Genomic DNA, 25,542 nt, shown 5'->3' on the forward strand with positions numbered 1-25,542 from the left:
ATTTCTCGGTCGTTGTCATTCTATGATGAGTTTCTCCTGCGAATTCTGTAACTCCTGCTGTTTCCTGGTTTGGAAATGATTTTTTGGTCTCCAACTTTTTTTTGTAGGAAAAGGAATATTCCCCACATCACTTTACTAAATCTCTTTATGTGCATATGACATTAGCTCTACGTTGAAATGTACCCTAATAGAAAGAATGTGACATTTCCTTCTGTAACATCAGTAGGCGTAATCTTTCTGAATGTTAATTGTATCTCTGGAGTAGTAGGCTAATACATAATTTCCCTGTCCTGAGAATAACTGTCCCACTGACCAGAGAATGACCATTAGTGTAGGGGCAGAGAAGGACACATTAGAGCTTCTCTCCATCAGCATTTTGATATATTGCAATGTAGGCCTAATATGCAGAAAGAGAAAAAAAGTATGATCTTTGGTCAGTCTGTTTGGAAATATTAAACTAGGTAATGGGCATAGTGTAGTTCTGTTCAAACAAAACACCTTGTATGACTATAAGAGTGAGAGAGATGTTTTGACTAACTTGTCAGGCTTTACTCTAGTCTTGTCAATAGCCATTTACATCCCTTGCTACTACAGCAGCTTATTTTTGGCATACCAGCAGTCAGATCAGCGGAAGCTGCAAAATGAATGTGAACACACACTAACACTTCTTGAAGCAGCGAGTATCAAAGAAAGAGGGGAATGATTGTCACAGAGTGGAGGACATGGGGAAAGGGGAGAGATGTGTTTTCGATTAGTAGGAAAACAGCAACTCAAGTTTGTCTGCTGTTCCTAGAGTGAAAGGGAGCAAGGTTTTATTTTTGACCTTTAGCCTTTATTTAACTAGGCAAGTCAGTTAAGAACAAATTCTTATTTACAGTGACGGCCTACACCAGCCAAACCCGGACAATGCTGGGCCAATTATACACCTCCCTCTAGCACTGAGATGTAGTGCCTTAGACCGCTGCACCACTCGGGAGCCCTCAGGAGGGAGGTGTGATTTGAGTAATGTATGTCAAATCAAATTGTATTTGTCACGTGCTGATACAAATTCTTACTTACAAGCCCTTAACCAACAATGCAGTTCAAGAAATAGAGTTAAGAAAATATTGACTAAAACTAAAGTAAAAAAATAAATAAAAAGTAAGACAAAATACAGGTTAGTCGAGGTAATTTGTACATGTAGGTAGGGGTAAAGTGACTATGCATAGATAATAAACAGCGAGTAGCAGCAGTGTATGTGGTGGAAGTTTGAGGCGAAATGGACTGAGTAATTGAAGTAAACATAGAAAAGTGGGTGTGGGGAAACACAGGCAAGACTCCAAGTTCTGGACCACAGTTATTGTGATTCTGCAGAAAACGTCTGCCTCCCCCAAGCCCTACGAGCTACTAGTAAAACAATCCAGAACAAGTAGTCTCGCAAGCTTCTGAACATTGTCGATTTTAGCTCTCTGACTGCTTTATCGGATGACTTACCCAACACACGCTCTGGCTCCACTAAGTGAATTTGTTAGTGCTTTCTGCCACAGTAGGGCAGGCACACATAAACTGTCAGCATGCTGCTCTCTCCCGCTCTCTCTCATTGGCTGCTCCAGAGTGGTTGGGAACACCGGCCGCATCCTCTGTCCCCCAGAGAGCCCAATGTGCTGAGGTCACAGTTATGAATCGCCTCCAAATGACTTCACTCGGAGAAAGCACCTGCTTTGGGCGAGCCCGCATTAAATCACTCAGTGGACGTAGGGAGCCGGAGCAGACCATTTCTTTCATACGGACACTTCCCTCCTCCAAATGGGAACTTTGCCGCAGCACTACACTGTGAGCGTTATGAGACACATTTTCGATCAAACAAGAGATCCATGGGGGATGGTTCATTTAGCAGCTTATCACAAATCACCTGGGTACTGGTGGTGGGGTCTGTAGCATGATTTACTACAGTATCCATAATACTCTGTAACTATATCTGAGGGTCAGAATGCAGAAGTCAGTGCTGATCTAGGATCAGGTCCCCACTGTCCATGTAAAAACTGATCCTAAACCAGCACTCCTAGTCTGATACGCTTGATAGTGGCATACAGACCTGGAGGGCTGTTGGGAGTTGTAGTTCACAGGAGCATGGCTGTTATTTAGTTCTTGAGCACCAGAACTACACCTCTCTTGTCGAATAGATGCCCATTTGTCTAAATAGGTCACAGATTGAGGGAAGCTGTAAGGACGAACACATCCATAAAAAGTCACCTAGAGATGAAGGACAGCCACTAAGCAAATAGATGATACAAATATTTCACCTTTGTCTCGTCTTCCTCACTATGGTAAAGGATGCCTTGCAGTGCTTAGAAATGTATTTTGTTTTTGATAAAATCTCTTCTGTTATCTGTTGACTAATATCAAACTCTTGTCTTTACTATTCCCCACCCTGTCCTACCCCCTCCCATCTCTACTCGTCTTTCTCTCTACAGCTTGAAGGACGGAGAAAGAGGGCTGGGCAGCCAGGAAAGGAGCAAAGCCACCAAACAAGGATTGCTTTTCAGCTTCCCCAATATCCCCTTTCCCCCTTCACCCCTATCCCGTCTCCTTCTGCACCACGGCTTTACCCTAAAAACTGTACCTGGCGTCCCAAACATCCCTCCCTAATCACCCCTCACCCCCTAAATCTCTGATGGATCAGAGGACTCAGGGGGGGCCTGCTACTCCACCCCCCCTCCTCACCACTGCTCCCCCAGGAGAGCGAGAGAAGGAAGGAGGAGGTGGGAAGAAAGATGAGGAGGAGGAGAAGAAGGAGGAGAGAGAGGGGTCGCAGAGGGACTCCTGTTCTGCTGCAGGTGGAGGAGGGGGCTCCGGTGAACAGCAGCCACCACAGTTCTCTGTCAAAGAGACTAGCCTCCATGAGGGCAATGTCAAACTCAAGATTGGCCTGCAGGCAAAACGCATGAAGAAGCCACCCAAGATTCTGGAGAACTACGTGTGTCGGCCGGCCTTCAGGGCTACCGTGAGACCAAGCGGGCGCGGAGGTGGCCGGGGGAGCCGCGGAGGAGTCGGGATAGGCGACGGGGGCAACCAGACCCAGAGTCCTCCACATGGCAGGGAGAGAGAGCAGAGTCCTGGCATGAACCGACCCATCCCATTGTCTTCATCTCCCTCTGCTGCTGCCCCTACTCCTCCTCTACCTGTTCCTGCTCCTTCCACCACTTCATCCAGTCCAGTGAATGGGAGTACTCCAGCTAAACGGGTAAGCAAGGAAAGCATGTATTATGCTAGGACGTTGATTAAAAAAAACATATCCCTGTCAAACAAGGAATCCTATCCAAAGAGACTATTAGAAATTGCACAAGACGTGTCTGGCTTTGGACTGTGCCAAAAATAGGCAAAGCAATACTGACAGCCAGTTCACACATATGAGAACATTTCCAATTCTTCCAACACTGTTTCACTGGTTTGAATTCAGAAATTATATTTGTTACTTGTAAAGTCGATTTGCTTCATATTTTACACAATCATCTCAGTTTCTTTGAATGTATTCACTTTGTGTCCCATTCTGGCTTGTCTCCCCTTCCAATCATTCCCTGCCTCCTTCTCTCTTCTCTGCTCTGCTCTGTCCTTGTCTGTCCTGAATACGTTTTGAGTTTAGAGCAGTGCTCTCCAACTCTGTTCCTGGAGAGCTACCCTCCTGTAGGTTTTTGATCCAACCTCCGCTATAGCTAACCTGATTTAACTATTCAACCAGCTAATTATTAGAATGAAGTGGGCTAGATTAGGATTAGAGCAAAAACCTACAGGACGGTAGCTCTCTAGAAACAGGGTTGGAGAGCCCTGGTCTAGAGGATCTTCCCCTCTGGGCAGAACTGAGAAGCAGTAGAGGACAGGAAATTCAAATCAGTGAACTACAGTTTACATAGGGAGAAACCCAACCTGATTGGATTTCATATAGACTGTCTAGGTTGCCATTTTGACAGGGTTGGCTTTTAGCATGCTTTATGTGGTTTTCAAATGCTTCTTTCTGAGCAAAATTGTTTCGATTAGGTTTTCACTTTTAGATAATTACCAGAAAGCATTGCCTGGGTTTGGTGGATACATATCAGAAGATTACAAATGTCAAAATAGTCAGACATTTAAAAAAAATAAAAGCTTTTTTAGTGAAACACAACACAATACCTTTCAGGGAACTACCTTTCTGTGAAATGGGTAGGCCTTATCTGCAATCAATGGCCTTTTAGATTTTAATATTTGTATTCTCTTTTCGCAGGGTCTTCCAAAACTGGCCTGCAAGTTGGACAAATCTGAGGCGAAGTCGGACGGGAAATCCGCCGCCTCTACGGAGAGACCGCTGAATCTTCATCGTCCTTTGGCAGACGGCAAAACGCACCATGCCTCGGGGAAGAAGACGCCCACGCCCCAAACCAAGTCTCCTACCTCCTCACCCTCCCCTCCTGCGCCCCCATCACCGGAACCCAGCGTGGAAGCCGCTACTAAACCTCCTGGGTACACTTACAGCAGTGAGGGTCTGAGGGAGAAGGACCGGGGTGTTTCTAGTTGGGGGGCTCCTACTGTCACTGAGAAACTAGCGCAACTCATCGCCACCTGCCCTCCCTCAAAGTCCACCAAGGTGAAACCCCCCAAAACGACTTCCTCTCCCACCACCCACACCACTTCTAACTTTATGGCCCCCACCCCAAAGCAGCGAGACCGCGCTATGGCCAACAGGGCGACCTATTCTAGAGCGGTTCACCTAGCTCCACCCCCTCCCGTCTCTCGCCCTCCTGGCCGCCCCTATGGCTCCCGGAACAATAAAGACAATGTTTTGGAGAAGTCATCCACCCCGCCTGGGAAAGAGGAGGCAGATGGGGCCAGCAAGTCTGGCAGCAGCAACAACAGCAACAGCAGTCGCAGCAGCAGCCCTACATTAACTTACGGTGGCGGCAATAACCGCCTGGCAACAATTTCAAAGGACAACAACGACAGCAACAGTAATGGCGCGAAGCCACTACAGTCACGTCTTACTCACTGCCCACCGCTTCACTCTGTCTCCTCCTCTTCCTCATCACCACCTCGTTTGTCATCCTGCTCCTCTTCAGAGAAGAGGACGGGGAGCGGGCCAAGTCGCCAGGGCTCCCCTGCCTCTCAAGGACACCACTCCCGAGACCGAGACAGTCCCTCCCAGGCAGAGGAGAGGGAGAGCAGTGAGAGGGAGCAGGAGCGTGACCGGGTCGGCCCCAGAGACTTAACCAAATGCTCCCTTCCTTCAGCATTAGGCAAGCAGGAGGCCAAGGACAAGGGGGCTAATCCGTCACTCAGAGGGGAGAGAGGCAAGAGCTTGAGCCCCAGTAAACGCAGTCCCAACCCCATTAAATGCAATCCCAACCCCAATAAACGCAGTCCCAACAGGGAAAGAGATGGTCACACCAGTGGTACCTCCAGTCCCCCGGAGTCTGTGAGACGGACTGCCTCGCCACCAGAGCCCGCCGGCAACCATTCACCCCCTCCTCTCAGAGACGAGTCCCCTGGAGACGAGTCACCGGGCTCGCCCCCAGAGCATGAGAACAAACCCCTGAAGAAGCGGCGAGGCAGAAAGCCCCGCTGGACCAGAGTAGTGAACCGGACACAGAGGGCGGGCCAGTACAGCCTCGTTGACCAGTGTGAAACCATCATGCCTTTATCCTCCTCAGGCCTTGATACTCCCCCACCCATACGCAGGCCTGTAGGACGGCCTCCTAACCCCAATAAGGTCAAGCCTCCTGCCATGTCTCAACTCTTTCCTCAGCCAGCCAGGAAAAGGGGACGGCCCAAGTCTAAGATGCCAAGGCTGGATGCCCCCACTCGGGGACGTCCCCCTCACAAGCTGGCCCCCTCTAAGGTATTTTCTTTACACAGGTCAAAAGAGGAGCAGGACCCCCCTGTTCTCCACCCAGAGGTAGATCTGAATCCTCCCAAACCTATGCCCAGGAAGCGGGGACGACCCAAACGCCTGCCCCCGACCTTGCCGCAGGAGGGTCAGCCCCCCACTCTGGCACCGGAAGCGGGGGATGGGAAACAGTTCCGGACCAAGGGCAACGGGCAGCTCATCATGAAGACTATCATAGGCAAGATCAATAAGATGAAGAGTGTCAAACGTAAACGGTTCCTTAGCCAGATCCTATTAGGACCAGGGTCCGGACCAGAGCAGGAGCCCCCCAGAGGAACTGCCAGTGGGGTGGTGGGCCAGGTAGCAGCTGCAACCCAGTCTCTATCCTCCTTGGCTGCTTCTTTCGGAGGCAAACTGGGACCCCAGATCAACGTTAGCAAAAAGGGGACGATATACATGGGGAAAAGGAGAGGGCGCAAACCTAAAGCGCCAACAAATCCCTCGTTGGCAGCTCCAACATCACCCACTGAGGGGCCTTTCCTGTCCCCAAACACCACGTCGCCCCTCCACCATCATCAGTCTCAGCCGCAGCACCAGCTCCCGTCTGCCGAGGTGTTCCCCTCCCCCTCGCTCTCCCAGTCCAGCGGAGGCCAGAGCCCCATCAGTGACTCCTGCTTTGTGGCGCCAGGGGCAGTGCACTTCCTGACGCACCCGCACTTCCACAGCCACGGCCACCACTCATTCCCCTTCCCTCCCCCAACGTTCTCAGCCCCCTCCCCTCGCACTCTGGGCCCTCTGGGCTCCTCGGCTGCCGTGGCCTCCCAGAAGAAGTCGTGCCGTGGCTACCATCACCACCACCATCATTACAGGCAGCACTACCACTACCGTAAGCTATCCCCTCCTAGGCCCCTCCACCCCACCTCCCCTGCACCTCTGAATGAGCTGAAGGAAGCCACCCCCTCTCCTGTCAGTGAGTCTCACAGTGAGGAGACTGTACCCAGCGACAGCGGCATAGGAACAGACAACAACAGCACTTCTGACCGGGGTGAGAAGGCCGGTGGGGCAAGTGGCCTAGGTAGCGTGGGGATACCACCTGGCATGGCCAGTGGACTGCTAATGCCAGGGGTGATGGGCTCAGCCGTGGGGGTAGGGGTTGGGATAAACCCTCGCGGTGGACTAAGACACTCGTCGTCAGTGCTGCTGGAGCACCCCTCGCCCTCTCCATCACCACTGGGGGCGAGGTCCTCACCAGACCCCCGCAGGCCCCTACTGGCGACCCCTCCCTCTGCACTAGTGGGCCACAAAGAGAAACACAAGCACAAATGCAAGCGCCGGAGCCACGGCTGCCCGGGTTACGACAAGCTAAAGAGGCAGAAGCGCAAACGCAAGAAGAAGTACCTGCAGCTGCGCTCCCGGCGCCAGGACCCCGACTTCCTGGCAGAGCTAGATGAGATTGTGGTGAGGCTGAGTGAGATCAGGATAGCGCACCGCACCCCTGCGCTCAGGCTGGGCAGTGGGCTGGGGATGCCCCCGGGAGCTGCGGGGGCGGGCAGAGTACCAGGGTCGGTAGGCAGGGCCACTGGGGCCATAGGAGGCGCTGGCGGCCCCCCTCCGCATCACTACCTGCACAGAGACCTGCTTCCAACCATCTTCAGGATAAACTTCAGCGGCTACTACTCCCCCCACCCCTCGTACCCCTGTGACTCTCTGCACTACGTCCGCAAGCCAGACCTGAAGAAGAAACGCGGGCGCCCTCCCAAGCTGCGGGAGTCCATGTCAGATGTACCATTCGTTCATGGGCTGGGGTTCCCGCTATCTAGCGGTGGGTTCTACCACCCATCCTACAGTGTTCCATACTCCTCTGGTCCCCTTGGTCTGGGCTACTACAGAGGATACCCCCCAGCCAGTGCCCTGTACCCCCATCACCAGAACTCCCACTCTGCTCCATCCCACCACTCCCATCACTCCCCCTCCTTCCCCCCACCACCTCCCCCGTCCTACGTGCACCACCACCACCCGTCACACCTCCTGCTCAACCCCTCCAAATTTCACAAGAAGAAACACAAGCTGCTGAGACAGGAGTTCCTGGGTGGGGGCCGGTCTCCCGTGCTCTACCCGGCAATGTCCTCAGAGCTGTCGTTCGGCTGGCATCACAAACACAAACACAGACACAAACATCAAGAGCGCTGCGCAGAGGACGACGGGGAAGAGGGAGCAGGAGAGAGCCGAGGCGGAGCCGAAATTTCAGAGAGCCCGGGGTCAGGAAGGGGAGAACACGGGGCCGGAATGGCCGAATCTCTGCAGCGCTGTCGCTTTGGAAGAGACTCCACCCCTACTACCACCAGTGCCAACAAACAAGCCACGGCCACCTCGGCCAATTCTCCTTCCTCGTCTTCCTCTTCCTCAGCCGAGAGGTACAAGCGCAAGGAGACATCCCTGTCTTTCCTGGGGCCCTCTCGCCTGGCCCAGGGCAGTGCCAGGCCCAGGGGCCACCAACACGTCGAGTCCTGGTTCAGGATGGGCAGCTCCGAGGCAGACTACGCTAAGCTCTCCCGGAACCCCGCAGCTGTCGGCCAGGGCCCATTCACAGATGGTCAGGGAGAAGATCCAGCTGGCTGCTCAGACAGCGAGGAGGAAGACGAGGAGCCCCTCACACCCACAGACGAGGCGGATCCCAAGTCCCAGGACCCTCCGCACCACACCAACCTGTTCGCCACCGCCCTGACCCCTACCTTGCTGAGAGGAGGCCGAGTCAGGAAGGGAGGGGCGGCAGAGAGTTCTAACTTCACCCGGATGGAGCGGATGTTGAGAAAGGAGCACTCCACGTTAGCAGAGAGGAGAGAGATGGGTGAGTCATTGTGACAGGGCTTTCTGTTAGAGAGCGATATGCTGAAATACAGTGAGCTCCAAAAGTATTAGGACAGTGAAAATGTTTAGTTTGTTTTGACTCTGTACTCCAGCACTTTGGATTTTAAATGATACAATGACTAAAGGTTAGTGTAGACTGTCAGCTTTCATTTACAAACTTGTTGGATGCATTTTCTGTTTGTTTTGGTTGTGTTTTAGATTATTTTGTGCCCAATAGAAATGAATGGTAAATAATGTATTGTGTCATTTTGGAGTCACTTTTATAACTTTCTCACTCATCATTATTCACGATTCATTCAGGATTATCCATCATAATGGTAGCATCCACATTCATGTAAAAGTGTTTAGAAACCTACTCTATTCTTATTTACACTGAACAAAAATATAAACACAACATGTAAAGTGTTGCATATTTTTGTATATTTACAGAAATATAAACGCAGCATGTAAAGTGTTGTATATTTTTGTATATTTACAGAAATATAAACGCAACATGTAAAGTGTTGGGTCCCATGTTTCATGAGCTGAATGGAAAAATCCCAGTAATTTTCCATATGCACCAAAAGCTTATTTCTCTCAAATTTTGTGCACAAATTTGTTTACATCCCTGTTAGTGAGGATTTTTCGAATGCCAAGATAACCCATCCACCTGACAGGCTGATTAATCAGCATGATCATTACACAGGTGCAGCTTGTGCTGGGGACAATTAAAGACCACTGTAAAATGTGCATTTTTGTAACGCAACACAGTGCCACAGATTTCTCAAGTTTTGAAAGAGCGTGCAATTGGCATGCTGACTGCAGGAATGTCTACCAGAGTTAGTGCTAGAGAATTTAATGTTAATTTCTCTACCTTAAGTCACCTCCAACGTCGTTTTAGAACATTTGGCAGTATGTCCAACTGGTCTCAACCGAAGACCACGTGTAACCACGCCAGCCGAGGACCTCCACATACATCTTCTTCACCTGCGGGCACCTGGCTACCAAGTTCCCCTGACCAGTCATGTGAAATCCATAGATTAGGGCCTAATGAATTTATTCCAATTGACTTATTTCCTTATATGAACTGTAACTCAGTAAAAACTTTGAAATTGTTGCATGTTACATTTTATTTTTGTTCAGTATACATTAAAAAAGACACTACATTATTCATTTCTGTTGGGCACAAAATAATCTGAAACACAACCAAAACAAACAGCAAATGCATCCAACAAGTTTGTAGTCACAATGTAATAATTGCATGCTAGGAATATGGGACCAAATACTACACTTGACTACTTTAATACACATATAAGTGAATCTTTCCCAAAATGGGGGGGGTGATGTACAGAAACTACTGTCATTTATTAACGGTTCGCCCGATATGGATCAAAATACCCTCAAATTAAAATCCCTGTTCTATTGCTCTGAATGTGAATTCTGCACCAAAATCTTTCTTTGTACTTCTTTGGAATTGAACCCAAATTGAATCTGACATTGTGAAGGTTATTGAATTGTGTACCAAATTTACTTTTAAAAAAAAGTTCTGCTGCTAGTGCCTCAAGAATTCAGCTTTCTATTTTGTTTGGATGATGTCCGCTTAGTTTCATTTCTTGGCAATAAGTAGTGAAATTGGCCTGGTATGCATAACCACGAGTGACAGTATTGATTCCAGGGTTTTGTTTCCATGCAGTGACCACTTTACAAACCACCATATGGCATAGTGAGCACTGAACGCGGAGTGTGTCCCAAATGGCACCCTATTCCCTATAAAGCACACAACTTTTAACCAGGGCTCTGGTCAGAAGTAATGCACTATAAAGGGTATAGGGTGCCATTTGGGACGCACACCGTGTTCAGTGCTCACACCGTGTTCAGTGCTCACTATGCCATATGGTGGTTTGTAAAGTGGCCACTACATGGAAACAAAATCCTGGAACCAATACTGTCACTCATGGTTATGCATACCAGGTCAATTTCAAGATATCTCTGCTGAATCTCAGTGTTCAATGACTCATTATAAACGGGGTGGTTTGAGCCCTGAATGCTGATTTGGCTGAAAGCCATGGTATATTAGACCGTATACCACAGGTAGGACCAAAAATGACTTTTTACTGTTTTAATTACGTTGGCAACCAGTTTACAGTAGCAATTAGGCACCTCGGGGGTTCGTTGTATATTGCCAATATACCACAGCTGACGGCTGTATCCAGGCACTCGGTGTTGCAGCGTGCCCAAGAACAGTCCTTAGCCATCGTATATTGACCATATACCACACCCCCCCTTGTGCCTCATTGGTTAAATTTATCCTTTAGAAATCCCTTGGAGGAACACAATGCCATCCCCTGTATGTACATCTACCCTCCACCGGCCCTGACATTAGATAGCCCTAACCAGTGATTAAGGGCTTGGCAGCAAAACCCCCATAATTACTTAAACTGGCCCTGCTTTTGTGTGATTGTCATTGTATCCTTGTAGGATGTCCAGCGAGATGTTTTATTTCCATAAGAATAGTTGACTCGCCGTGATAGTTGAGCTGGGCGTTTTGTTACAGGCTATATTTGGTAGGCTTCCACATCAAAAGCTATCAAACTGAAAGGCTGCGTGCATCTCTGTCTTAGATCAATGTGTAAACACTACACCTGCTCTCAGCTAATATAGATGAACAGGGAAGACTGGGTGATTTGGGTAATGATTCAGCTCCATCAAGCTGCCTGGCTGCCATTGACTGAGATAAGTGTGTATGTATTCTATGTGTGAGAAGGCCAGGTTCGCTCGGTGGAAGGCTCCTAGTGAGGTGGCATGGTGTAGTTTGAACCCAGCCAGGGTAATCCAGGATTAGAGCTCAGGACACAGGGTCGTTCTGCGGTCACCACCACCATGGAGGTAGCCTAGTAGGCAGGGAGGCAGAGGGTGGGATAAACCACACACAGGAGTGTGAACCAGAAGAGTCGAGAGGCAGCAGGGGGGATGCTGGAGTGGCTTGGTGTCTTTACTTATAGTAGGACCGTTCACTAATGTGATGGACTTAATGCAACACTTTATGGCTTGAAAGGAAAAACAAAGTCATTGTTCATTACGTGACATAGTATTTCAGTTTGCTGAGGTGGGCTTAGCCTATATGTTTATCCATAATGAGCTGCATTTTGGTGAGGGAATTGGCAGTGGATATCAATGGCAAATGTAGTAATTTCCTTTCAATTTAAGGTTAAGCCTTGATAATTATTAGATAGCATTACAATACCGACAGAGGAAATATGTTGGCCTAACGGTGGAACTAAGCTAGGGCTTGGAATGGATAATAAATATACGTTCATAAGTGTCACGCTGCAGCTTATTCCTATGTTCATCATCTAATTCCCCTCTCTTTTCTCTATTTGTCTGTTTCTTTGCAGGCTGTACATCAAGTGTCCAGACCCGAGCCGACCACTCTACCCCTGAGGACCACCTCAGGCAGCACCACCACCACCCTCCTCTGTTCCACTCTTCCTCCTCCGCCTGCCTCTCTCACTGTGGCCACAACTCGCCGTCCCAGGGCTGCTGCCTGGACGATGATGCCTCACCGCCACACCACTCCCACCGGGCCCAGCCCTCTAAACACAGCCTGCACCACGTCAACAAGATCCTCCGTGCAAAGAAGCTTCAGAGACAGGCGAGGACAGGCAACAACATGGTCAAGAAGAGAGGCCCCGGGCGCCCCAGGAAGCATCCCTTGCCTTCCCCGCCCCCGTCGCCGCCCCCTCTGGCCGAAGTGACCCAGACCAGGCACCGGGAACGTGGAGGAGGAGCGTGGAAGGGGGACACTGTGACGGACGCGATCGAGTCGGTGGTCCAGGGCCAGTTCAGGAAAGGCCAGAAAAGGAAGCACTGGGAGAGAGAAAGGGAGGAGGAGGAGGAGGAAGGAGGGGAGGTGGAGGAACGAGGGGAGGTGGAGGAACGAGCTCTGGACAGGGAGGAGAACCTGGGTGGCTTGGGGATCAGGGCCAGTGCTGAGGGAGGAAGTGGTTGGCTCACCCAAGAGGAGCTGCACCGCTTTCGCAGGTAAAACCACCACCACTACAGGCCAACACGTGATTGTAGCCTCAACGATGAGAGTGGAGAACCGTGATTATGTTGCAGTTTACTTCCATAGGCAGCGCTAATCTTAGATTTTAGCAGCTGTGTGTATATATATATATATATATATATATATATATATATATATATATATATATATATATATATATATATATATATATATATATAGCGAGAGACTATCAAGCCAGTCATCACTATAAACTGACTCTTTGTTCTATTTCAGTGCTCTGGAGGGGAAACCAGATGGCCCCTCCTCCCCGGAATGTCCGGGCATCGTCTCCATGGAACAAGCTCCACCCATGCCTATAACCAGCCAACGGGAAAAGAGAGCAGCCAGGCCTCCAAAGAAGAAGTTCCAAAAGGCGGGGCTCTACTCTGATGTGTACAAGACGGCAGAGTGAGTCCCATAAGAGAGAAACACAGACATGTCAAATCTGGATATACCCGTTTGCTTACCAAAGGTCAAAACAGGAATATTTAAGGGCATATATGGACATCTCACTCTCGTTTTGTTCCTGTTTTTCTTTCAGTCCTCGTAGTCAGCTCCTGCAGATGAAGAAAGAGAAACTGGAGTACACACCTGGGGAACACGAGTATGGGCTTTTTCCTGCCCCTATCCATGTCGGTGAGTGTTCTTGCCTGAAAGCACACACACATACACACACACACTTTGTCATGACTTGTTACTTAATTTCTCTCTCCCTCTTTCAGGAAAGTACCTAAGACAGAAGCGCATTGATTTCCAGTTGCCTTACGACATCTTGTGGCTGTGGAAACATGACCAGGTGATCACTGCTAAGTGTTTTCCCCCTATAGTCGACAAGCTATAATAGCTTTAATAGGGATTTGTCCAATCTATATAAGGATTTGTCTCTTTTATGATGTAAGGCCTGCGATAGACTAGCGATCTGGACTATGAGCAGTTCTAGCTCGGACAAGGCTACTTACTTATGATGTAATAACCTACATTTCTTGGTGGTTTTAGCTCTACGAGAAGCCCGATGTCCCCCTTTATAAAAAGATCAGATCAAGTGAGTACACAGTCTTAAGATCCAGTCGCTTAAATTATAATGTAACCAAACGCTATTTAATGCTGTGTCCCAAATGGCACCCTGTTCCCTATATAATGCACAACTTTAGACCAGAGCCCTATTGGCCCCTGGTCAAAAGTTGTGCACTATATAGGGAACAGGGTGCCATTTGGGACGCTGCCATGGTCTGGTCAAGCTATTGTGTATATGTCCTTGCCTTGTGTAACTGTAGACGTCTATGTGGATGTGAAGCCTGTCTCGGGTTATGAAGCCACCACCTGTAACTGCAGGCCTTCCGGGGAAGCCATCGACAGAGGCTGCCTTGACGAATGCCTCAACAGGTATAAACACTGGTGTTGGAGACTAAAATAGACCGACACACTGGTATATGCTCCCAGGCGTGCTATGTTTATCTACAAGGAAAACGCTTTCGACCCTGCTTGGGTCTTCAATTCTACATAAATGTTCAGAAATCTGCTTTGGAATAGCATCTCAAGATGTGAATTTAATAACATGAATAAATCATCTTGGTGTCTCCCACTTGGCTGCAATATAAGTATTTTCTCCCACTCCCTCAGGATGAGCTTTGCCGAGTGCTCCCCCGGCACTTGTCCGTGCGGGGAGCAGTGTGACAACCAGCACATCCAGAGGCATGAGTGGGTGCAGTGCCTGGAGCGCTTCCGTGCCGAGGGCAAGGGCTGGGGCATCCGCACCAAGGAGCCCCTCCGCTCAGGCCAGTTCATCATCGAGTACCTGGGAGAGGTCGTCAGCGAGCACGAGTTCAGGTGAGATAGATTTGAATGCATGTATTGATGTGTGGGTCATTCATACAACATTACATAAACTCATTAAAAAAATAAACGTCCTCTCACTGTCAACTGCGTTTATTTTCAGCAAACTAAACATGTGTAAATATTTGTATGAACATAACAAGATTCACCAACTGAGACATAAACTGAACAAGTTCCACAGACATGTGACCAACAGAAATGGAATAATGTGTCCCTGAACAAAGGGGGGTCAAAATCAAAAGTAACAGTCAGTATCTGGTGTGGCCACCAGCTGCATTAAGTGCTACAGTGCATCTCCTCATGGACTGCACCAGATTTGCCTGTTCTTGCTGTGAGATGTTACCCCACTCTTCCACCAAGGCACCTGCAAGTTCCCAGGGTCATCTCAGGATGAGCCTGCAGGAAGGGTACCACATGAGGAAGGAGGATGTCTTCCCTGTAACGCAGAGCGTTGACATTGCCTGCAATGACAACAAGCTCAGTCCGATGATGCTGTGACACACCGCCCCAGACCATGACGGATCCTCCACCTCCAAATCAATCCCACTCCAGAGTACAGGCCTCGGTGTAATGCTCATTCCTTCGACGATAAACGCAAATCCGACCCTCACCCCAGGTGAGACAAAAACGCAACGTGTCAGTGAAGAGCACTTTTTGCCAGTCCTGTCTAGTCCAGCAAATGTGGGTTTGTGCCCATAGGCGATGTTGTAGCCGGTGATGTCTAGTGAGGACCAGCCTTACGACAGGCGTACAAGCCCTCAGTCCAGCCTCTCTCAGGCTATTGCAGACAGTCTGAGCACTGATGCAGGGATGTGCGTTCCTGGTGTAACTTGGGCAGTTGTTGTTGCCATCCTGTACCTGTTCCGCAGGAGTGATGTTCGGATGTACCGATCCTGTGCAGGTGTTGTTACACATGGTCTGCCATTGCGAGGACGATCAGCTGTCCGTCCTGTCTCCCTGCAGCGCTGTCTTAGGCGTCTCACAGTACGGACATTGCGATTTATTGCCCTGACCACATCTGCAGTCCTTATGCCTCCTTGCAGCATGTCTAAGGCACGTTCATGCAGATGAGCAGGGACCCTGGGCATCTTTCTTTTGGTGTTTTTCAGAATCAGTAGAAAGGCTTCTTTGGTGTCCTAAGTTTTCATAACTGTGACCTTAATTGCCTACCATCTGCTGTTAGTGTCTTATCGACCGTTCCACAGGTGCATGTTCATTAATTGATTATGTTTCATTGAACAAGCATGGGAAACAGTGTTTCAACCCTTTCCAATGAAGATCTGTGAAGTTATTTGTATTTTTACTAATTATCTTTGAAAGACAGGGTCCTGAAAAGGGGATGTTTCTTTTTTGCAGAGTTTAATGCACCGAGGGGCAAAACATAAGCCACATTTTCACTAAGGGCTCTATTTTAACAATCCTAACGCAATGGTAAATCTTAGCGCTGGCGATGGCGCTAATAGGTTAGGGGATGTGTCAGAAATGTTTTTGTTATTTTCACAACCGGAATTATGGGCTCAGTAGCTGGCGGTGGCCTGAAAGGGCTGGGTTTTGATGACTAAACAAGTTGTAGTTGTGTCGAGGCTTGACCCCCTCACTGGCTAATCAGAACGTTGCTCCATGGCAAAAAATGTGGTTGCTTCAAATTGTGCATTTAGGGATTCTTTATATATTTTTTAAACAATGAGAGAGAAAAAATCATAAAGCTATATGTGAATTCACAATGCAGATATGGTCCTGCGTATAACCTCTAGGGGCAATGCAGTTCACTCTACCGCTGTCATGACTACCAGACGGCGCTCACCTTACTGTTGTCTCTGTGTTGCACCTCTCCATGTTCTCATTGGTCAGTACATGGGTCTTCATGTCCCACTTCTCATCAATGTGATGGCTCTTTGCAGTGGATGTATGACAGCGTGTCCATAGACATTAACAATCTGTTGTTAACCTGGGCAGGCACAATTACTGTATAACCGCCGTAACCCACGGGAATTAACAAATCATAGCACATATTTTATTTCCTGCTTTGCTCCTATGGGTACACTTGCAATGGCCGCCAATCCACCCATTATGCCATCACTGTCTTGAAATGGGGCATTCGTTCTATTCATTCTATTTCTATGCCAGCGCATCCAGTCAGGAGCAGAGGAGGGGAGAAAATGTGCGTAAACTCCCCCGTTAGTTTTGTTGTTGCCATTTAAATGGTTATTATGGTGACTGCAGTCATTTGGCTGGCCAATTACCGCCATCCAAAATTCCATGACTGTCTCAGCCCTATTGTTAAGGTCGCATATGGGCTGTTTGAGAGCACGCGCTTTGTACTTGCAGAGCAGTCATTGCACAATTTCTCCATCCGCTGCATATCAACTGCAATCATTTCTATAATCAGCACTGTGTCATTTTCTCATGCCGTCCATTATTGCACTTCTTTTGTGTGAAGAGCCTGTCAGATGTCTGTTTTCAGGGACCTGCGCTGCTGCCAGCAACGGTTTGAGTCTCACGGGGCCTCTGTTTCAGATGGCTAAGCATTGCAACTGTACTGCCATTAGCTCAATTCCCTGTCTCACTCTCTGCCATTTTTCCAACCGTTAACAATGATGATGTGCGGAGTGCTTTACATCCATGGCAAATTTAAAAAAAGACTATAACTCTAATCAAATTGTTACATATACGCTGGGAGTCAAACAAGTGCAGGTGGTGAGTTTAATAATAAACGGAACATTGAACAATATAACAAGCACAAGTAACGTATAGACATGAAACACATAAACAATACTGACTGGGGAAAGAACCTAAGGGAGTGCCAGATATAGGGACGGTAATGAGTGATGCACTGATGTGACATTTTTAGCCGATATCGATATCTGCTATTTTCCTTGACAACAAAAAAACGATACCGATATTTATCATTTTAGCGGCCTTTTAAGCATTCTAGTACAGTTAAATAGTTAACACACACATGGACGCAGCAGCCTAAGGCACGACATCTCAATGCAAGAGGCGTCACTACAGTCCCTGTTTCGAATCCAGGCTGTATCACATCCGGCAGTGATTGGGAGTCCCATAGGGCGGCGCACAAGTGGCCCAGCGTCGTTCGGGTTTGGCCGGGGTAGGCCATCATTGTAAATAAGAATTTGTTCTTAACTTGCCTAGTTAAATAAAGGTTACACACACCACACTGATCAAAAATTATTTTGTTGCCGTTTACGTATGTCCCCATTACCAGTAAACCATAATCAAAACCTATTTCTCTCATTTACTTGCTGTGCTGTTTTGTTGTTCAGTCGCTTCATTCGCTCTAGGATTTCTATGAACACTGTTTGGGTCTTTGCATGTCAAAAACAAACAATGACCAGTAGATAACACTATTTGACTAGCCACAATAAGGATTAGCCACAATAGTGGACTTTGTGGTTAGCCTTCAAAATTAAAAGTATGTCATTGACTGTGAGGCAAATCAATACAAATAGTAGAATTATGCCATAATTTAACAGATCATGCTGAACGAGGTTGGAATGTTGTTATATAAAATCAACAAAAGACAATCATTTGTTAATTTGACAAAAATCTGTTGAAATCACACTGGATGGATTATACTTTTGAATTGCTTTGGGGGCATACTTATTTGACTGTACAGCCCTACCTATGGATTGTGGATCAATGACATGGGGTATCAGTCTACTTAGTGACACCCAGAGAACAGCGTCGTAGCTCTTATTGCTGGACTCTGAAACAACTGTGAATTGAGCCACATTTATTGTCAACCTATGTATATTGAACACTATTCCTGAGGAAAAACTATACTGATAAATATATTGGGTATTGAGTAGACCGATACCCCATTTCATTGATCCCCAATCCTTAGGTAAAGCTGTACAGTGCCATATGAATGTCAATACACACAATAGGCTTACTGTGGAGGTGATTTCACACAGTCACAATGTTAATATTTACGTAAACTCTTCAGAGTTGTGTTCTGTACGTGTCACCGAGTAGACTGATACCCCATTTCATTGCTTCACATTCCAACCTGGTTTAACATTATCTAGTCTAAATATGGCATGATTCCACCAATTGTAAACTTCTGCATCACGTTCAAAAATGTGATGCAGAAATGAAAAAACAATGGACTTTTTTTTTTAGGGCAAACCGCAAAGTCCACTATTGTGCCTAATCCTTATTGTGGCTAGCTTCACAACACATAACCCGGTTCGGTGGAGCCTCACTAGCCAGATGAAGCTAGCTGGCTGCTTATAACATTAGCTTTGGGCAACAGGGATAAGTAACTGGATAGCTATTTATTTTCATGAACTGAAGTTCAATTTCAATCGGCAAACAACAAGTGGTTACCTAGCTAATACTTACCTACAAGAATTCCTAAATCATTGCTAAGAATGAAAATGACTGCAGTTTCTATTGGTCATTGTTTTCAGGCTGGTTGTATTGGTGTTAGCTAGGTACCAAGCTAAAGCTAGCTACCTTAGAAGTTGTGATCAAATAAATAATGCTTTATTACCAATGCGGTATTATAAACACATTGTTCGTTGCCGATGTTTGTTTGTTTGCAGACTTTTTTGTACAGCTTTGACAGTGCTACTGTATATTTTTTTACACACAAAGACCCAAACAGTGTTCCATAGTATGCATGTCTTGAAGCTAATAGCAGTGACGCCATTAATGTGTAACTCCGGTAGGGCAACATCTGAAAAATAGCGTGCTTGAGATTGTGTACCTGTGCTTGACCAGTCGGCGAAAGCCAATATCACCCACGACAGAGAACAGTTGTTTGTCACAGGCAGTGAATTCCAGTATCTTGGCTTTAACGGATTTCACCTTTTGAGTTGTCTCGCTGAAATGTTCTTGCTCTTTCAAATGACTGATCGACTTGTTGACTGCTCGATCCACACAGCAGACATTGTGGGCTAAGTTATGAATGCTGTGTTTCACGTGTAGCGCAAATCTTACGTGCCGCCATTACGGCACGTTATATAGGTATGCACGTCAGCTTTGACATCGGTTTTGCACATCAGCTTTAAATGTTTGCATTTTTAGCTAATATCGGCTGATTCCGATATGTTCACCGATATATCGTGCATCCCTAGTAGTAAGTGAGGTACTGAAGTCCAGGTGTGTCTGATGATGATGATGTGCAGGTGCGCGTAATGAATGATGCCAGGTGTGTGTAATGATGGATCCCAGGACCAGTGGCGGGAGTAGATGTGACAGAAATTCTAATAAAAACAAAACAACTGGTTTTAAATAGGCTCTGTCTAAATACAGTTACAGGCACCATAATTGCTCCCCGTGGGCATATAATATTAAGGTAGACTATGGAGGGTTTTACGCACATCCAAAATAATAATGGAAGCTGGCTAAAATAATAATTAAAAGGGGGATATCGGCTCATTGTTTTGCTCCTCCCTAAGTTGATCTTACGATAAAGCTTTGGTGATTCATATGTATTTCAAAGCATTCTCATGAGCCAAACCCATTATTGATAGGTTGTGCTTTCCATGGCACTGTGTGCACATGTAGGCCTAAATGTCTTTTAAACACATAATGTTCACACTTCTATACAGAATAGGAGTCTCCTGTCAGTTGTATGCAGTGTCTTCCCTAAATGTGTGTAGTGTAGCCTAGTGGTTAGAGCATTGGACTAGTAACCGAAAGGTTGCAAGTTCAAACCCCCGAGCTGACAAGGTACAAATCTGTCGTTCTGCCCCTGAACAGGCAGTTAACCCACTGTTCCTAGGCCGTCATTGAAAATAAGAATTTGTTCTTAACTGACTTGCCTAGTAAAATAAAGGTAAGAAAAAAATATCTATATATAGATGTATAGACTGATAGACCCCCCCATTACCCCCCCCCCCCCCCCACATTCTCTATAAAGAATCTGTCGTTGATATGGTGGAGGACTGAATTGTTAGGAGGATATGGGCACCCCTCCCACTTCAACGCAAGATCACTGATCTTAGACAGGTCAGGTAACGTGCGTTTGACACTTGCACCTCCCTAGTGCCAAGTTGAAAATAGAGCCCGTAGTCTCCCGTTGACATCAATTTATAACTAGGGTGCGTTCGTAAATTCACTCTTGAGTGCCAGAGTGCGCTCTAGGCATTAGTAAATTCAGAGCATTGTCAGATTGTCCATTCGTAAATTCAGAGCGTTTCCCCCTCAGATCGCTCAGAGAGCACACTGGACACTCTGGCCGAGGAGTAGGCTTGATCCGAGCGTTCTGACCTCACAATGCCAGTCAAGAACCCAAGCTAACTGGCTAAAGTTGACTAACTTGCTAGCTACTTCCAGACACAAATGAGACCATTTTTCTGACCCTAGCAGAGCTTGTTAGGCAGTTTTTATGTAATCCAGAGCGTTGGTGACTGCAACTGTGCTGCTGGCAACAATTTAATGACGCTTTTTTTGCAGAGGTTTACTGACACCGGCCATATTCATCGGGTGTTGAGCGTTTGTAAATTCATCAGCTATTCTGCGCTCTGGCACACTCAGACGAGAGTGGTCTGAAATCGGAGTAGATAGCCAGAGCGAATTTACGAACGCACCCTTAAGTGGAAGTTAGCAAGGATTTGCCACCAAATCTATAATTCTTTCATGTTAAATCATTATTATTTTTGTGGGCCTTTTGAATGGTTCTGTGGTGTTCATCTGTATTCCTAAACTCTGCTTTGTATTCTCATATCCATGTATTCTAATGTCCCTCTCTCTCCCCCCTCTGTGTGTCCTGTAGAAGTCGCATGATGGAGCAGTACTTCTCCCACAGCGGCCAATACTGTCTGAACCTGGACAGCGGCATGGTGATCGACAGCTACCGGATGGGCAACGAGGCTCGCTTCATCAACCACAGCTGTGAACCCAACTGTGAGATGCAGAAGTGGTGAGTTAGTACTACTACTACAACAACATGCCATTTCACAGACGCTTTTATCCAGACCGTCTGAGTGGGAATAGAACCTGCGATCTACTACAACAACATGCCATTTCACAGACGCTTTTATCCAGACCGTCTGAGTGGGAATAGAACCTGCGATCTACTACAACAACATGCCATTTCACAGACGCTTTTATCCAGACCGTCTGAGTGGGAATAGAACCTGCGATCTTTGGCATTGAAAGCACCATGCTCTACCAACTTAGCCAAACAGTTCAACTCTAGTAGTGTTTGGGGTTCACCTAGGAATGGTTTCCTGGACACAGACCAAGCCAACTGACATGCTTGCGCACTTGCTACTTACTGAAAAGCATGTTCAATGGATATTCTCCATTGAAAGTCATTAGGCTAGTAGTACAGAAGACAGTCTGTAATAACACACAATGGTACGATTTACTAAGTGTCTATAAAGCTTGTTATTTTTTACAAGGAATAATACATGAAAGGTAGAACACAAGTTAAACCAAGGTTACGATATTGAAAGTAATTAAAACAGGAGGACCTCCACTTAAACGGTGTGTTTAACACGTTAAGAGGAATTTCAGTAACTCTTGGTGGACAGTTGAAGTTAATAAAATAGCTTCTCTATTGTTTAAAGTTTTGTTAACCCCAAAAGGGCCTGAACACAGACCGTAAAAACGGGTAAGGACCTTTGAGAAAATACCTGTTTTCCTTCTTGAAGGTCTAGTGAGTTAACTAGGACACACCGATCTAACAACTGTCTCTCTGTAGTGCTGTGGGGTGTTGTGGAATGGGCCTCGAATAAGACATTCTACAGGGATAGAGCATTTCCAGCATGAAGCCAGTCCTCCATCTTGTCACAGATTAGCGATTATACGACGTTGTAGCTGGGGCCTTGGACACAGCTGTATTAGTGCCCCTAGACAATGTGCTGAAAATGCTTTTTGTCCTCCCAGAAAGAGTACATTAGACAGCAAAGTGCAGCCTACACGGTTGTGCTGTGCAGGGAGATTAAAAAAGTGTGCTCCCGAAATGGCATCCTATTCCCTGTATAGTGCACTTTTTACCAGAACCCTATGCTCTGACTGTGCCCTATGCTCTGACTGTGCCCTATGCTCTGGCTGTGCCCTATGCTCTGACTGTGCCCTATGGTCTGGCTGTGCCCTATGCTCTGGCTGTGCCCTATGCTCTGACTGTGCCCTATGCTCTGACTGTGCCCTATGCTCTGAATGTGTCCTATGCTCTGACTGCGCCCTATGCTCTGACTGTGCCCTATGCTCTGACTGTGCCCTATGCTCTGGCTGTGCCCTATGCTCTGGCTGTGCCCTATGGTCTGGCTGTGCCCTATGCTCTGGCTGTGCCCTATGCTCTGGCTGTGCCCTATGCTCTGACTGTGCCCTATGCTCCGACTGTGCCCTATGCTCTGAATGTGTCCTATGCTCTGACTGCGCCCTATGCTCTGACTGTGCCCTATGCTCTGACTGCGCCCTATGCTCTGACTGCGCCCTATGCTCTGGCTGTGCCCTATGCTCTGACTGCCCTATGCTCTGACTGTGCCCTATGCTCTGACTGTGCCCTATGCTCTGACTGTGCCCTATGCTCTGACTGCGCCCTATGCTCTGGCTGTGCCCTATGCTCTGACTGTGCCCTATGCTCTGACTGCGCCCTATGCTCTGACTGCGCCCTATGCTCTGGCTCTGACTGTGCCCTATGCTCTGAATGTGTCCTATGCTCTGACTGCGCCCTATGCTCTGACTGTGCCCTATGCTCTGACTGCGCCCTATGCTCTGACTGCGCCCTATGCTCTGGCTGTGCCCTATGCTCTGACTGTGCCCTATGCTCTGACTGTGCCCTATGCTCTGACTGTGCCCTATGCTCTGACTGTGCCCTATGCTCTGACTGCGCCCTATGCTCTGGCTGTGCCCTATGCTCTGACTGTGCCCTATGCTCTGACTGCGCCCTATGCTCTGACTGCGCCCTATGCTCTGGCTGTGCCCTATGCTCTGACTGCGCCCTATGCTCTGGCTGTGCCCTATGCTCTGACTGTGCCCTATGCTCTGGCTGTGCCCTAGGCTCAAGTTCAAATCAAAGTATATTTGTCACATGCGCCGAATAGACCTTACAGTGAAATGCTTACTTACAGGCTCTAACCAATAGTTCAAAAAAGGTATTAGGTGAACAATAGGTAGGTAAAGAATTAAAACAACAGTAAAAAGACAGTGAAAAATAACAGTAGTGAAGCTATAAGAGTAGCGAGGCTACATACAGACACCGGTTAGTCAGGCTGATTGAGGTAGTATGTACATGTAGATATGGTTAAAGTGACTATGCATATATGATGAACAGAGAGTAGCAGTAGCGTAAATAAGAGGGGTTGGGAGGTGGTGGGACACAATGCAGATAGCCCGGTCAGTCAATGTGCGGGAGCACTGGTTGGTCGGCCCAATTGAGGTAGCATGTACATGAATGTATGGTTAAAGTGACTATGCATATATGCTTAAAGGAGAGTAGCAGCAGCGTAAAAAGAGGGATGGGGGGGGGGGCAAACAATGCAAATAGTCCGGGTAGCCATTTCATAGCCTGCCTGGGCAAATCGGAGTTCTCCCTCACTCTTCTTCCCTCGTGTCTGTTGCTCCTTCAGGTCGGTGAATGGAGTGTACAGGATCGGCCTCTTTGCCCTCAAGGACATGAGTAGTGGCACGGAGCTCACCTACGACTACAACTTCCACTCCTTCAACACCGAAGAGCAGGTGGGTGTGGCGGCACATCAACCATTTTCCCTGATCCACTCCCAGTTACAGCCCCAATTTAGCCTTGTTCCAGATCTGTTTGTGCCGCGGCAAAAAATTTATCTGGGTTGTTTTAGCATCCAAGAGCCCACTCTCCACTGGGTTTGGGTTTCAAAATCAATTTTCCCACACCGTTCCTTTTCCTGTTTTTGGCACACACTTCACATTCCTTTACCTGTGTCACCTCTTACCTTGAACTTCTCTCCCCTTACATTCTCCCTCCTACTGCTGCTTACTTCTCTCTACTCCCCTATCTCTACTCCCTTCTCTCTACTCCCTTCTCTCTACTCCCCTCTCTCTACTCCCCTCTCTCTACTCCCCTCTCTACTCCCCTCTCTACTCCCCTCTCGCTCTCCCTCTCTCTCTCTCTACTCCCCTCTCGCTCTCCCTCTCTCTCTACTCCCCTCTCTCTACTACCCTCTCTCTCTCTACTCCCCTCTCCCTCTCTCTCTCTACTCCACTCTCGCTCTCTCTCTCTCTCTACTTCCCCTCTCTACTCCCTCTCGCTCTCCCTCTCTCTCTCTCTACTCCCCTCTCGCTCTCCCTCTCTCTCTACTCCCCTCTCTCTACTACCCTCTCTCTCTCTACTCTCCCCTCTCCCTCTCTCTCTCTACTCCACTCTCGCTCTCTCTCTCTCTCTCTAACTTCCCCTCTCTCTCTACTCCCCCCTCTCTCTCTACTCCCCCCTCTCTCTCTACTCCCCACTCTCTCTCTACTCCCCCCTCTCTCTCTACTCCCGTCTCTCTCTCTACTCCCCTCTCTCTCCCTACTCCCCTCTCACTCTCCCTCTCTCTCTCTCAACTCCCCTCTCTCTACTCCACCTTTCTCTCTACTCTCCTCTCTCTCTCTCCTCCCTGCTCTCTACTCCATCTCTCCCCCTCTCTCTCCTCCCCTCTCTCTCTCTACTCTCCTCTCTCTCTCGCTCCTCCCTCTCTCTCTCTACTCCCATCTCTCTCTGTCTTCCCCCCGCCTCTACTCCCATTTCTTCTCCTCTCTCTCTCTCTACTCCCATCTCTTTCTCTCTACTCCCTTCTCTCTCTCACTCTCCTCCCCTCTCTCTACTCCCCTCTCTCTACTCCCCTCTCTCTTGCTCTCATCTACTACTCCCCTCTCCCCTCTCTCTACTCCCCTCTCTCTCGCTCTCTCTCTCTATTCCCCTCTCTCTGCTCTACTTCCCCTCGCTCTCTCTACTTACTCCTACTCCTCTCTCTCTCTCTACTCCCCTCTCTCTCTCTCTCTACTTCCCCTCTCTCTCTTCTACTCCCCT

General features: G+C 47.9%; 1 protein-coding gene across 5 annotated transcripts in view; it reads left to right on the top strand.

Annotated features, from left to right (window-relative positions):
• The window catches only part of ash1l (ash1 (absent, small, or homeotic)-like (Drosophila)), a 47,145-nt gene that overhangs the window by 2,846 nt on the left and 18,757 nt on the right, over positions 1 to 25,542 (top strand). For all 5 annotated transcript variants that reach the window (XM_031793839.1, XM_031793840.1, XM_031793841.1 and 2 more), the window contains 11 exons: positions 2,454 to 3,223; positions 4,238 to 8,681; positions 12,076 to 12,721; positions 12,981 to 13,154; positions 13,288 to 13,382; positions 13,469 to 13,542; positions 13,743 to 13,788; positions 14,021 to 14,129; positions 14,367 to 14,573; positions 21,325 to 21,471; positions 24,128 to 24,236. In XM_031793839.1, coding sequence (XP_031649699.1) covers positions 2,654 to 3,223; positions 4,238 to 8,681; positions 12,076 to 12,721; positions 12,981 to 13,154; positions 13,288 to 13,382; positions 13,469 to 13,542; positions 13,743 to 13,788; positions 14,021 to 14,129; positions 14,367 to 14,573; positions 21,325 to 21,471; positions 24,128 to 24,236 — 6,621 coding nt within the window. In that variant the 5' untranslated portion in view covers positions 2,454 to 2,653. The remainder of the gene's footprint in view (positions 1 to 2,453; positions 3,224 to 4,237; positions 8,682 to 12,075; positions 12,722 to 12,980; positions 13,155 to 13,287; positions 13,383 to 13,468; positions 13,543 to 13,742; positions 13,789 to 14,020; positions 14,130 to 14,366; positions 14,574 to 21,324; positions 21,472 to 24,127; positions 24,237 to 25,542) is intronic.

Source organism: Oncorhynchus kisutch, linkage group LG17 (assembly GCF_002021735.2).
Source record: "Oncorhynchus kisutch isolate 150728-3 linkage group LG17, Okis_V2, whole genome shotgun sequence".
NCBI classification, from domain to species: Eukaryota; Metazoa; Chordata; class Actinopteri; order Salmoniformes; family Salmonidae; genus Oncorhynchus; species Oncorhynchus kisutch.